This window comes from Mustela nigripes, chromosome 13, assembly GCF_022355385.1.
Source record: "Mustela nigripes isolate SB6536 chromosome 13, MUSNIG.SB6536, whole genome shotgun sequence".
Classification (NCBI taxonomy): Eukaryota; Metazoa; Chordata; class Mammalia; order Carnivora; family Mustelidae; genus Mustela; species Mustela nigripes.
In genome coordinates, this window is record NC_081569.1 from 37476091 (window position 1) to 37489441 (window position 13351).

A 13351-nucleotide genomic window follows, 5' to 3' on the forward strand; every position below is an offset into this window, starting at 1 on the left:
TGCCTGGTATGGAGTAAAGAGTTTTTAAGAAATATTAATTCCCTTCACACATGCTTATTGGTTTGTTATTTTCTTTCTTGTTTTACTTTGTTTGCTTTTCATCTTCCTAAACTTACCTGATACATATTTCAGAATATATCCCTTCATTAGGAGAACTGTTTTGCCCAGGAACCGTCAGAAAGAACGAAGCCCCGATCCCTATATGCCCTTGCTTTTTCCTAAGTACTGGAAAACAAGGCACTGGAAGGAAAAAATTTCTGTTCAGTTGAAGTCAGACCTTTTAAAATAGAAATTCTGATGAAATACTATTGTTTTCCAAATGCAGATCCTTTGCAAGCAAAGAAAGTCAGAAAGGTGCCTCCTGGTTTGCCTTCTTCAGTAAGTACCCATTTTTTTGACTTTGTGGTAAAGAAACTGATTTCAGGTATTCAATATTTGCTGGCTGTAAGGATATATTCGATTGGCGTCAGCAGGCACACTTTACATATTAACTCTTCACTGTTTAATGGAATCATTGATTGAGATAAATCCACATTTAATGTTAGGTTTTCAGATTTCTCTGCAGTAATTTGTAGGTTACTCATATGCTGTTACTCCGTGTCCCTGTCATTTGAATTCCTCTCTTGGGAAGAGGACTAGGCCGGTAGCTGTCAAAGAAGATCTCCTGTACAGGTCTTTTGATGTTTAATTAGTCATTATGTTGCTGAACAGGAGGACAGACAGAGATTAATAGCTGAGAATCTTAGAAATTTACATTTGTAATAATCCCAATGGAGCTAAAGACATTAAGATTCGGAGGACATGTTCGGCTCAGCTTGCCTCAGTAGGACTGAAGTTATTAATATGCATAAATCACCGAGTCAGATGTTCATTGTGAAGCCCTTGTGGATTTTAAAGCCTTCATTAAGCCTTTCCTAACTTCAGCCTAGCATCAGGAAAGCTTTCAAGCAACTAGTTTGTTGATCCCCCTTTGCTCAAAAAATGTATCCTTTGAGAATAAAGAGCTTTCATGAAGGAGGCTGGAAAGGTTTGGTGAACAATCATTAATGGCCGTGATAATCTAATGCTGTAGGGGTGTTTGTGCTATTAAACATACTTTATTCTTTTAAAGAGTAAAAGTATTTGTAAATTAACCTACATCAAAAATCCACCTACATTTTTAAAAATCTCTGGTGTGAGAAGGGAAGATTTTTTTTTCTCCTTTCCCTTTGCTTAGAACAAATGGGGAGTGGGGCTTTTGGATTGAGGCCCCATGCCTTGTAGGGTACATCTCTTTGTTGTGTAAATGGATGTTGGGCTTTTATTTGGCAGTACTTAACACATGGGCGCAGGTGCTGCTGGATGAGTCACAGCTCATCGAAGTATACACTGAATGGAATATCCGGCTTGGCAAGTAGTAATCTAGAAGGAGCAGCATGGGTCTGAGCTTTTTATTTTTTATTAAGGCTGAAGTAGAGATAGCATCTTTTTGGTTGTTTGCCTTCCTTCTCTCCGGTGTTCTTCCCCTGCCTTCTCTTCCATGTGATACATGAAAACTCAAATTTGAAATCCTCTTTGAAACCCAATTCCAGATGGATCTGAGTTTTATGCAGCCTAGGGCAGCTGTGCTCTGAACCTGCAGCCTACCTGGAAGGTTGGATTGCAGCTGCAGGCATTCTTAAAAGCTTTTGCTTGCATAAGCACTTGGGCCCACTAGAGGCTGAATAGCTGCTTGATAAACAAAATGAACACAATGCCTCAAATCATTATTCCCGAAGACAGGAATTTTTTTCCACAACAGCTAAAAATAGTTGGGCAATTTACATTTTAACAGTTGTGTGCTGTGCTGGGGTAGGTGGTTCAACAGTAAAACAGATGATTTCTGCTAGATTAACAGAAATCATATTTAAAATTGACGGAACTGCTAAAATATGTAACTGCAATTTTCTTGTAATTTATTGCCATAATTCTATGAAAGTAATAAAGGTTAAATTGCATATTTATATATATAGTACTTAGCAGAACGACACAGGTGAAAAAAAATAAGATTTATAAATGAAAAATTCATCCTATTTCTCTTAGCCTGACCTTGATTTTAAGAAACAACCTATTTTCAGTGTTTCGTAGTTTTTTCTTGTTTAAAACAACAGACAAAATAGAACAGCCTGGAAAGAGTATACACACAAGAGGTAACCAATATTCCCTCCAGTTCTAATCATAACAGCATTCACTGCTTGGGGGTAGTTCCCTCTACTAGTCTTCTGTGTCAGGACAAGCCACAGAGAAGGGGGAAGGGCACTGAATTCTGAGCTTTGATTTCTTTGAGAACCATTAGGAAATTTCATAAGCCAAGCCTACTTATATATTGTGTTACTAACTACCTTACTCAGAACAGAATAGAATTCAGTGTTTTCAATTCTATATTTAACATCCGTATCTGACATACACTACTTAGAAACGATGCTGAAAATAGTATTTAGACATATTGAATGTTATTAAGGATATATAAAGAATAAATGCATTTTAATTAATTGAAAGTGTATTTTAGATTAAGTGATATGTTGAAATCTCAGGTTTTTTAAAGAGAATTTTTTTAAACTTTAAAAATGATACTTTGATAAATATTACCAAAATAATAAACTTCTGAGAATACTTATGGTTACAGTATTTACCTTTTCAGTATCTAAAGCAAATGGGAATTTAAAGTTACAGTGCTTTTACTATTGAAATGCTTTTACTGAAATATATGCAGTGTATAGACGTTTAACAATATGAATCATAAAAAGGTATAAAAATGTAGACTGTGTGTATTTTATTTCATGACCATTTGAATGTTATACTTCCCAAACAAAAGTAGAAACTTGGCAGTAACATCTCAGATTTCACAGTTTGCTGCTTATCCAAATATCTTCAATCATCTGTAAAATATATGTTACCTTTACTAAATAAACAGTAGAAGAACTAGGTTAATACTGTACTACTTGTACTGCTACAGAAAACAGAAGGTAGGGTTACTTAACATGCAAAAGGCATTGATAATCTACTTAGTTGACTACATAGCATTGGTTAGAGGCCTTTTCTTTTTGTAAGTCATGATACAAATTTAGGTATCATAAGCTCCTTTATTCCTCTCTGCAGATCAACTGAATGGTAATTCCTATCTGTGGATAAAGTCCCAGTAAGGGAGTGTTGGCATCATTAAAGCAGTATGGTCAGTAAGGTTAAGAGAATGATCTGCTCAAATCTGCTGGCTCAGTTAATGATTGACTGTATGACTCTGGCTTAGTCAGTTAGCCCTTAGGAAGTTTGAAGTGGGAAATCTGAATTTCCTTTCAGGTCTAAAAATGCTAAGTTTTAAAACTGATGTGCCCCTCCACCTCCCCCCAGAAAAACCCTGATGTGCCCAGCACTTAACCAAAAAGCATAGTGATCCTAGTTTCCTTCCTGATATTTAAAAAAAAAAGCATCCTTAAGCACACTACATTTTCCACTTGCTTTTCTAGATAGGTTGAAATACTGGACAATGTAGAATGGGGGCAACAACATTGGAATGACGCTTAAACATTGAAAATTCTACCATATACACACACTACCAGTACCTTCAAGGAACTTACCATCTAGTATGAGAAACAAGCATTCAATTAGTGAATTAATTATATTGCAGTGAGGCAAGTAAAGGTGTATACCAAGCACTCTGGAAACAGAGAGTAGGTAGAACTAATCCTACCTTGGGAAGTACTAATGGCCTTGGGAGTTGACATCTGAACTGTGTCCAGAAAGATGAGTAGCAATTCTTCTGTTAGAGAAGAGGAAGGATGAACCGTGAAAGGCATAAACATGAGAAAATAAACACATGCTCAGGACACATCTAGAAGTACAACATTACTGGATTCTATACTAGACACAATTTTTGTACTTTCCCTATTAACAGACTCACTTTCCCACTCCAGAAAAGGATTGGGGAACATACAAAATCAGTCCAGATATGAAACAGTATAAACACTCACTGAAGTATCCTGGCTGATAAATAATAGGTGGCATTCGTAATTATTAAGGTTTGTCTAGGAGACTTTCAGAAGGTATGGTGCTTTGACTTTGTGAGGTGTTTTCCTCCTTTTTTAGGGTTCCTGAGCTGCTTCTCCCCTTCTCTAACCACTGACTTTAGTCTTTATCCTTCTGTGTACATCAGTTGTTTTTCATCTGTGTCAGATTTGTACCAAGATACAACGTTTAAGGAAAATTTTGAAGCACTGGATAGGGACTGGGGGCGGTTGTGATTTTTTCCCAATAATTCCAAAAGGAATTATTGTTAGCACTCTGTTATTGTGTCACTCTGTTAGAGGTGTAGGACTTCCATGTATGAGGATCTGTGTTCACCATTATCTCTATTACCTTAATCTTTAATCTTTGTAACACACCTCTTTAAGATAATAATACCTCTTCTTACAAATGAAGAAATTGAGACTCAGAGATATTAAGATCACACATACAACCAAGATTGCAACCTAATTTAATATCAAAGGCCATTTTCTGTTTATTTTGAATGTTAAAGCTTATTACATGTCTTGGTTTACTCATAAAACATCCTGTTTAGTATATTAAATTTAAGCCATAGTTTATTCTGTCATTATGTTTTTGTTAATCAAATTTATTTTTAATTAGCTTTGTTCTTTTAAGAACCTATCACCATCAAAAGGATGATGTAGAAAAGCACAATCTTTTCCAGTCCAGGAGTTAATGGGTTTTACCTGACCTCAGCTACGTTTTATTTTAAAACCCGAGAACTTGCTTTTAAGTTTTCTGAACAGCAAGAATACAGTGCCCCTCTCAAATGTTAGTGTGCAAGGTATCCTGTGCCTAGCATGTGCTCAGCATATAATGGACACTCGATAAATATTCTTTATATTTTCTAGTTCCTACACTGCAGCCTGAAATTTAAATCAGCACTTCATTTTTATCAAATGTTGCTGAAAAGCAAGCAAAAGTTTGAAAACATAAGGATGGATAAATGTTAGACTGAAAGAAAAAACTTATTGTGTTACCTAGACTTGTATATGTATTGTATACATATGTGCTTGGTACATGCGTGGTAAATTGTAGCTGCGCTTGTTGTTTAGAAAGCATTCTCTTCAGAAAAGGAACCTGTAGGAAAAAAATTCGTTGAATCAAATTCTGCCTAGAATTCATACTACTTATTTTTGTCTTCTGAACTATCAGGAGTTTATGCTTTCTTCCCCCACCCCCCATCCTGGATTTTTATCATTGGTTTAACATCTTTATGTCCCTCTGAAGCATTTCTCAGATGGAAGGAAGTTTCTTTGCTCTTTATTCTTTATCTTCTAATTTGTTGTTAGTATTTTCAGACCTAGATCCTTTTTTTTTTTTTAATATTGCTGCAGATGATGCAGAATTCTGAAGTAAGAAAGAAGCAAGACACTTTCAAAATTTTTATCACCAGAAAATAAACACACAGGACAAATTCCAGAATGCCTTTTTTAGACCCAGATTCTTCCTCGAGTTTTTTGTTCAATAGCACTTGAAAACGTCTTTTGAACATCAAACTTTAACATCTTCTTTAATGTGGCATGTTCTTATTAATTCATTTTGAATGTAACTGGCTTGTAGTCCCAGGCATAGGCTGATGACGCAGTGTTTGTTTCTTGATCAAATGCTATATTGTACTTTGTCCTTTGTTTTTGAGCGTGTATGAATTTTCCCCACAAAAGCAATACAGTTTATCACATAATTTTTTTGCTTTGTACTTAAACTCTCGAAGTGTATTTTACCAGCTCAAGCATCAAGAAGAAATTTTTTTTTTTTTTTTTTTTTTTTGCTCACTCTTTACCCATAAGGAACTGAGCTTTTGAGGTCAATCAGAGCAGCTTAGAATCCACCTTTTCTTTCTTCACCGCAGATAGGCAGTTCCATAGACTTTCGTTTGGTAGTTGGCTATAGTTTGGGAAATGATGCCTTCTTTCTCCCCAAGTTTTTATGGGATTTTTTATTGTTAGGAATGGCTTTTTAAAAATTAGTGTGAGGCGCACCTGGGTGGCCCAGTGGGTTAAAGCCTCTGCCTTCGGCTCGGGTCATGGTCTCAGGGTCCTGGGATCAAGCCCCACATCAAGCTCTCTGCTCAGCAGAGAACCTGCTTCCTCTTCTCTCTCTGCCTCTCTGACTACTTGTAATCTCTGTCTATCAAATAAATAAATAAAATCTTTAAAAAATAAATAAATAAAATAAAAATAAAAATTAGTGTGAATTTTGACTTGGAAAACTACCATTTAAAAGATCACTGGCAATCTAAGCCAGTAAGAAGAAGGTAAAGGAAGGGGAAAAAACGAAGAAAAAGGTAAAGGGTTAGAGCTGTAGAGTGACTATTATTTCCAAGTTAATCCACACAAATAGCAAACAAGATGAGCAGAAAGTAGAATACTCACAAAGGGAGTGTCTTATGCAAGTCTCTCGGAAGCTAACAGAGTGATTATAGACAATTATCTGAGGCCTTTAAGACTAGCAAGAATCCTAGTGCTTCTGGAATAAACGGTAGTTACACAGCAACAGCTTCAGCTGAGCTTTATGATGAACCCTCCATTTTATGAATGACTTGGAATAGGTATTAGCTTAGCTCCTTTGGCAGACAAACATAGAGGCCACAGAACAACTGTAGGTACTTGAGAGTTTCTTATTCCTGGCAGTTAGATAAGCTGTCTCTATTTGAAGTCCACATGATATAAAACTTCCAAAGTGGCCAATTGTTTCTCTGACTTTATAGGTCAGACTAGCAGAAAAATCTTAGTATATAAAGAGGATGGTTCTATAATCCATTCCAAACTTATATTCAGTTTAGCCATTGAATGAAAGATTTTCTTTATACATTAATAAGAAATAGCTTCTGTTTATGCTGACAGTAGCCACTGTTCTGAACAGTGTCTGAATTGTATCAGTATAGATAATAAGCTTTTAATCCATAGTTCTAAGATGTTCATTTTTGTGAGGAGCCAGTAATGTCTTTGATCTTATTTTAAGACAGAAAGTAGAAGGATACGTAACCAGTGAGTAAGTTCTATGTAGCCAGTTTTTTGTACTGATGTGGTTGTACAACCATATCAATATTTATTATTTTCTGATGTCTCTTATTTTTTAAAAAATAAAGATGTAAAATAGAAATAAAATAAATAAAAAATAAGAATAAGAACGTCTTTTTTTTTTTTAATATTCTTTTTAAAAAGAACAAATGTCTGAATTTCAGACCTGCCTTTTAAGGTTTATTAAACTCTTCAGTTGCTGGTATTTCAGATCTTTAATACTTCACAAACCAGATGTAGGATAAGACCCAATGTGTGTTTGTGTATAATTTGTGTAGTTTCTAAAGTATATGTGGTAGTTGAACTTTGTGACTACTTTTAGAGTTTAAGCCTACTGTCAGGATGTTCAGCATCAGTAGAACCATGGAAGGGTTTTTGTTGTTGTCATTTGAATCTAATAAAATTGAGGATTATTTTTACAAGTATAGGAAAGAAGGAACAAATTAAGAAATTCCAAATTTTATCACTGGGGATGTTTGGGGCTCTGAATTTCATTCTAAGTTAAGGAAGGCAGTTATATCCTAAGTAATTTGCTGACCTGAAATTTGCCATCTCTGATACTCCCTTTGTTTAACCAGTAGTGATTTTACTTTGAAAAGTCATTCATTGTATTTGTGTAGTACCTAATTTCAAGGACTGTTATGCTATATAGATAAATGCAGAGTTAGACTTTTAAGCATTTTAAACACTGTTAGTCCAACAATAGTTTCTAATTTTCCACTGTTTCATTTATTGAGATTTTTTTTATATTTTAAATTTATTTTTTATTATGTTAGTTCACTATACAGTACATCATTAGTTTTTGATGTAGTGTTCCATGATTCATTGTTTGTATATAAAATATATTTTAAACAAATTTTAATGTGTTGACCATTCAGAGTTTTTGTCTTTTATCATCTGTATTTGTTTTGTTTTGTTTTGTTTTAAGATTTTATTTATTTGAGAGTGGGGGGAAGAGGAACAGAGGGAGAGAGACAGGCAGACTCTGTGCTGAGTGCATAGCATAGCCAGATGCAGGGCTCAGTCTGACAACCCTGAGATCATGACCTGAGCTGAAACCAAGTCTGATGCTTACCCTACTGAGCCACCCAGATGCACCCATATGTAATTATTTTAATATGTAATGCAACATTTCTATAATATGCCAACATTTTATTAGTGTTCAAGAATAATTTGATTCTAGAAATTATGTTTCTGAAAAATTTGCTGCTAGAACTTGCTTATCTCTTTGTTAATAGCCTATATTTCTACTCTACATCAATGTGCTTGACTAGGAGTCAGCAAACTTTTTGTGTAAAGGATTATGTAGTAAATATGTTGGGCTTTGTGGGCCTGATGGTCTCTGTAACAACTGTTCAACTCTGCTACCAGAACATGAAAGAAGCCACAGATGATACATAAATGAATGGACATGACTGTGTTCCAATAAAACTTTATTTGTAAAATCAAGTGGTGGGCCAAGTTTGGCCCATAGTCATAATTTGCCAACCCCTGCATTAGACTTAACACAAGTTATATGCTTAAAGTTAATGCATTCTTACTCCCACAGTATAGTTTCTGTGAAAAACAGACTCAAAGAGAAACAAAATTAAATAAACTTAAATATTTTTAGGTCTGTTCCCTGGTTACTTATGGGCTTTTTAGATTCATTATCTGATAATATTCACTAGTCCCTTCTTCATTTCCTGAAAGCTCTGGGCACTGAGCTAGAGTTTATTGTATTGATAGAAACTTTCCAGAACTGTTATTTACCTTACTCTAACTCTAATAGTGGTAAAGCCTCAATGTATAAAGTGGGTGGTACAGTTTCATAATTTTTCTGGATTTAAATGTCACATGAGGTAATATGCAGGAGAGTTCATTACATCAAAAATAAGCCTATGAATATATATATTAATAAATGATTATTTAAAACAATTGGGTTTAAAGTACTTAAATAATTTGATTTTGATATAAACAGCCCTACTATAATTTTTTACCTAAACTTAGATACGTGTGTGCCCAATCATCATCTTTTATCCTGGTCCAACTTTCTCACAGAACCCAAAGCTAAAAGGTTGTTCTAACAGCTTGAGAAGCTGTTAGATTGTGATTGATTGTGAAACAGATTCTGTTGAAACATGAACACTTCTAAACATAAAACCTTCATATGAAGCGTAAGAGAATCTTCCATCCTGTGACTAGAAAAATCACTTTTTCAGTGTTAATATTTATAAATTTAAGTTAATATTTATGGCTTATTTTGTTCCCTTTTTAGCTTTATGATGGCCAGTATTAATAAGAAATAAGTAATTAAAATCTTATCAAGTTTTCTGACTTGTGCTTCATAATTTGTAAACTATGTAACTTGATACTATTTGAAATCAAGTTGATTTTTTTCAACATCACCAAAGATATTTCTATATTTTAAATTCCAGTAATTTGAGGGCGCCTGGGTGGCTCAGTGGGTTAAGCCGCTGCATTCGGCTCAGGTCATGATCTCAGGGTCCTGGGATCGAGTCCCGCATCGGGCTCTCTGCTCAGCAGGGAGCCTGCTTCCCTCTCTCTCTCTCTGCCTGCCTCTCTGCCTACTTGTGATCTCTGTCTGTCAAATAAATAAATAAAATCTTTAAAAAAATAAATAAATAAAATAAAATAAAATCCAGTAATTTGATTAGAGTTAGAAACAATTTGACACAAGAGTGGGCTCCATTTACTAGATCTTCAGTTAGTGGAATATGAATCCAGTCAATAGAAGTCAGTAAATTTATATTAAGTGCTTATTATGAGAGAAGAATTATTTAAGACTTTATAGATTTAAGTATGAATAAAGCATGGACCCTCGTACCCTGTCTTCACGATGCTTATAGTCAAAACATAACTTCAGCCTTTGGAAAGAAGTAACTTTGCAATTTTTTTCTATTGAGTAATTGTTGCCCTCTGGGCCCATCCAGGAAATGCTTTTTGAATTAAATTAAAAGGATAAAAATAAATACTGTAGAGCCATTATTTTATGTTATCTATGATAGGGAACATCATCTGTTAATGACTTCCTGCTCCAAGCTGTACTTTTCATCTTCCTGCTACTCCAGCTATTCAGATCATCAAAATATATGAACTTACTTCCTTTGTGTAAGAAACTGAATTATTTGCCCTACTTTTTCCTCCTCATTTATGCAGTTAATTCCTGGTTATATACAATAGTAAGAGTAAATTTGTTTAAAAAATAAATAAAATAAATTACAGGTAGTTCAGCCATTACTCTACAGAGCACTAGGATTGACCTAATTAACAATATTTGGTCATGATCCTCATGTGACAGAGGAGTATGGAAAACCAAAATACAGGAAACGCACTCCTAAAGGGGAAAAAAAGTTAGTTTCCCTGACACAAAAATGAAACAGTGGTTATCTTCCCATACTAAATTCCTCATACTAAAATTATCTTCAGAAATTAGACCATTTGTCATCATCTGTTGCTTTCATCATTGTCCAGGCCCACCTTTTTTTTTTTTTTTTTTAAGATTTTATTTATTTATTTGACAGAGAGATAGCGAGAGAGGGAATACAAGCAGAAGGAGGGGCAGAGAGATGGAGAAGCAGGCTTCCTGCCAAGCAGGGAGCCCATTGCAGGGCTCTATCCCAGGACCTGGGATCATGACCTGAACTGAAGGCTCAAACTTAAAGGACTGGGCCACCCAGGCACCCCTGTCCGGGCCCACCTTTATTTCTTTCCTGAATTATGGCAACATCTTCCCAACTAGTCTTCAGTTTTCCTTTAGTCATTTTTTTAACACAGGAAGAGCCTTTTAAAATCTGAATCGGATGATACTCTGTTCAAAATCCTCCAGTAGCATTTCTTACCACCTCACAGATACCATATTCTACTAATTTACCCTCTACCCACACAGTTGCCCTTTTTTACTGCTCCTTAAATATATCAAGCCTGCCTTGGGGGCTTTGTATTTATTCTTTTCTCTGCCAGAGCACAACTTATTTAGTATCCCTGTAGTTAGTTTTCTTACCTACTTTTCTCTTTGATCATATATCACTTTATTACTAGGCATCTTGACCATCCTACATAAAATGGTAACATGTCTCCATCACCCCCCTTTTCTAACCTATTAAATTTTTCTCTATAACACCTATTACCCTCTGATATACTAGAATTTGTTCATCTGTTTTAGCCAGGAGAAACTTAATAAGGCAGGAGTTTTCTTTATGTTGTTTATTGCTTTATCTGCAGCACCTAGGTGCATAATAGATGCTCAGTGAATACTTGTTGAATAAATGAACAAACTCAAATGATTTGCAGTATAGGCATCGCTCTTCTTTCACCCTGGACCATGCTCAGCTGAGTCATCTCAGAAAGCACAAACAACATACTGGGTAATCTGAAATTAATTTATCCTTCAAGATGAACTAGGTTTATTTTATCCATCTATATTATAAGTGTTTAACAAGCGTAAACTTTGTATAAAGCTTTTCAGGGAGGAAAAGAAAATCTCCACAATTTTTTATCAGAAAAGTGGAAGTCTTTTTAGTGGCAAAGATCACTGAAATTCTTTCCATTTATATAGATTCAGTCTATCCCTGTGTTAGATATTTTAGAGTTAGGAAGATCTGCATTTGGTTTTCCATGTAAGGTTTTAGCATTTGATAGCTGTGTTCTTATATTCCAGTTTTAACAGCAGTAATAGTTTGAACCTTTATATTTATATATATTTATTTATATATGTATTTATATATTTATTTATATGTGTATATCAATGATTACAATCTGAAATAACCAATATTAGGGTAAACAAGTATTCTCAAGATCACACAACTGTAAAGGTACTATAGTATTGCTACCTGCTTTTCATTCTTTACTTTCCTATTGTATCTAGTAAACTTAACCAGCCTACATGATTATTACCTGTTTATAATCCACATGACAATCTCTTTTATCGATCTACTAAATTCTCCAGCCAAAAGGCACAAAGAAGCAACTTACAGGCCCAAAATTCTTTATTACAGAATAGAGCAGGAGCCACAGCCTACTTAATTACCATAGCCTCCCCATTGACTCCTTAACTTTTTGTTGCTTGCTAAAATTATAATAAACCGTCTTTGTAGAGGCCTACATGTATATTTCAAGGACATAGCCAAAAATCTTTTGTTTTTCAGATGATGCTGTGTCAAAAACATAAAATGTCTTGCATGTAGATCGAATTGTACATTACTGAGAAATCAAAATTGTGGGGTCCTGGCTGACTCAGTTGGTGAAGTGTATGTTCTTGATCTCAGGGTTCTGAGTTCCAGCCCCATGCTGGATGTCGAGATTACTTAAAAATAAAATCTTAAAAAAAAAAAAAAAAAGAAATTAAATTGATACTGAGCTAATTGAACAAAGACAAAGTTAGATAAGAGCAGTTACCTATTGGTACAATGTTAACCTCATTTTTTTTCTTTTTTACCATTTTTAGACACTGCATAGCTATTTTAAAAGATGTTAGTTTTATCCTTTTTTAAAGATGTATTCATTTGTTTTAGAGAACACAAGTGAGGAGGAGTAGGGGAGGGAGAATCTCAAGTAGACACCATGCTGAGCATGAGCCTGAAATGAGGCTCAGTCTCACAACCCTGAGATCATGACCTGAGCCAAAATCAAGAATTGGACTCTTAAATGACTGCACCACCCAGGTGCCCCAAAAGTTAGTTTTAAATGAAAATATTACTAGGTAATAGAGATATATAACTAACCCCTTTAAAGATATTTCATTTGCTAGCAAAAATGTTATTAGAATGTAAAGTATTTAGAGTCAGCTTTGGGACCAAGAAGTTGTAATTATGTTTTTGAATTCCATTTTGGATCAACCTTTCATGTAAGGCTTTTAAGCTTTTAATTATGCCACTCACAGATACAATTATAAAAATACAATTTAAGCTTGGTGTGGACAGTGGGTCTCATCTATGCCAGTGAGTCACAACCCTGGGTCTTCAAAAATAATAATATAAGAAGATGTAAAATATTTTTAAAAACTAACAAATTGTGTAGTTTGCTGAAATAAAAGTATCCAATCTGTAAGACATCACATTTCTTTCACTAGAATGATTTCAGCTCAGCATGGCAAAGTTTCATTTCCCCTTTAATTAGAAGTTCTGAATGAAAGTTATATGGCTTCATTGTTTTTTTATAGATTTTATTTATTTATTTGACAGAGATCACAAGTAGGCAAAGAGGCAGGCAGAGAGAGAGAGGAGGAAGCAGGCTCCCTGCTGAGCAGAGAGCCCAATGTGGGGCTCCATCCCACGACCTTGAGATTA

General features: G+C 34.8%; 1 protein-coding gene across 7 annotated transcripts in view; it reads left to right on the plus strand.

Annotated features, from left to right (window-relative positions):
* The window catches only part of TCF12 (transcription factor 12), a 389941-nt gene that overhangs the window by 307912 nt on the left and 68678 nt on the right, over positions 1–13351 (plus strand). For all 7 annotated transcript variants that reach the window (XM_059371992.1, XM_059371995.1, XM_059371994.1 and 4 more), the window contains one exon: positions 326–378. In XM_059371992.1, coding sequence (XP_059227975.1) covers positions 326–378 — 53 coding nt within the window. The remainder of the gene's footprint in view (positions 1–325; positions 379–13351) is intronic.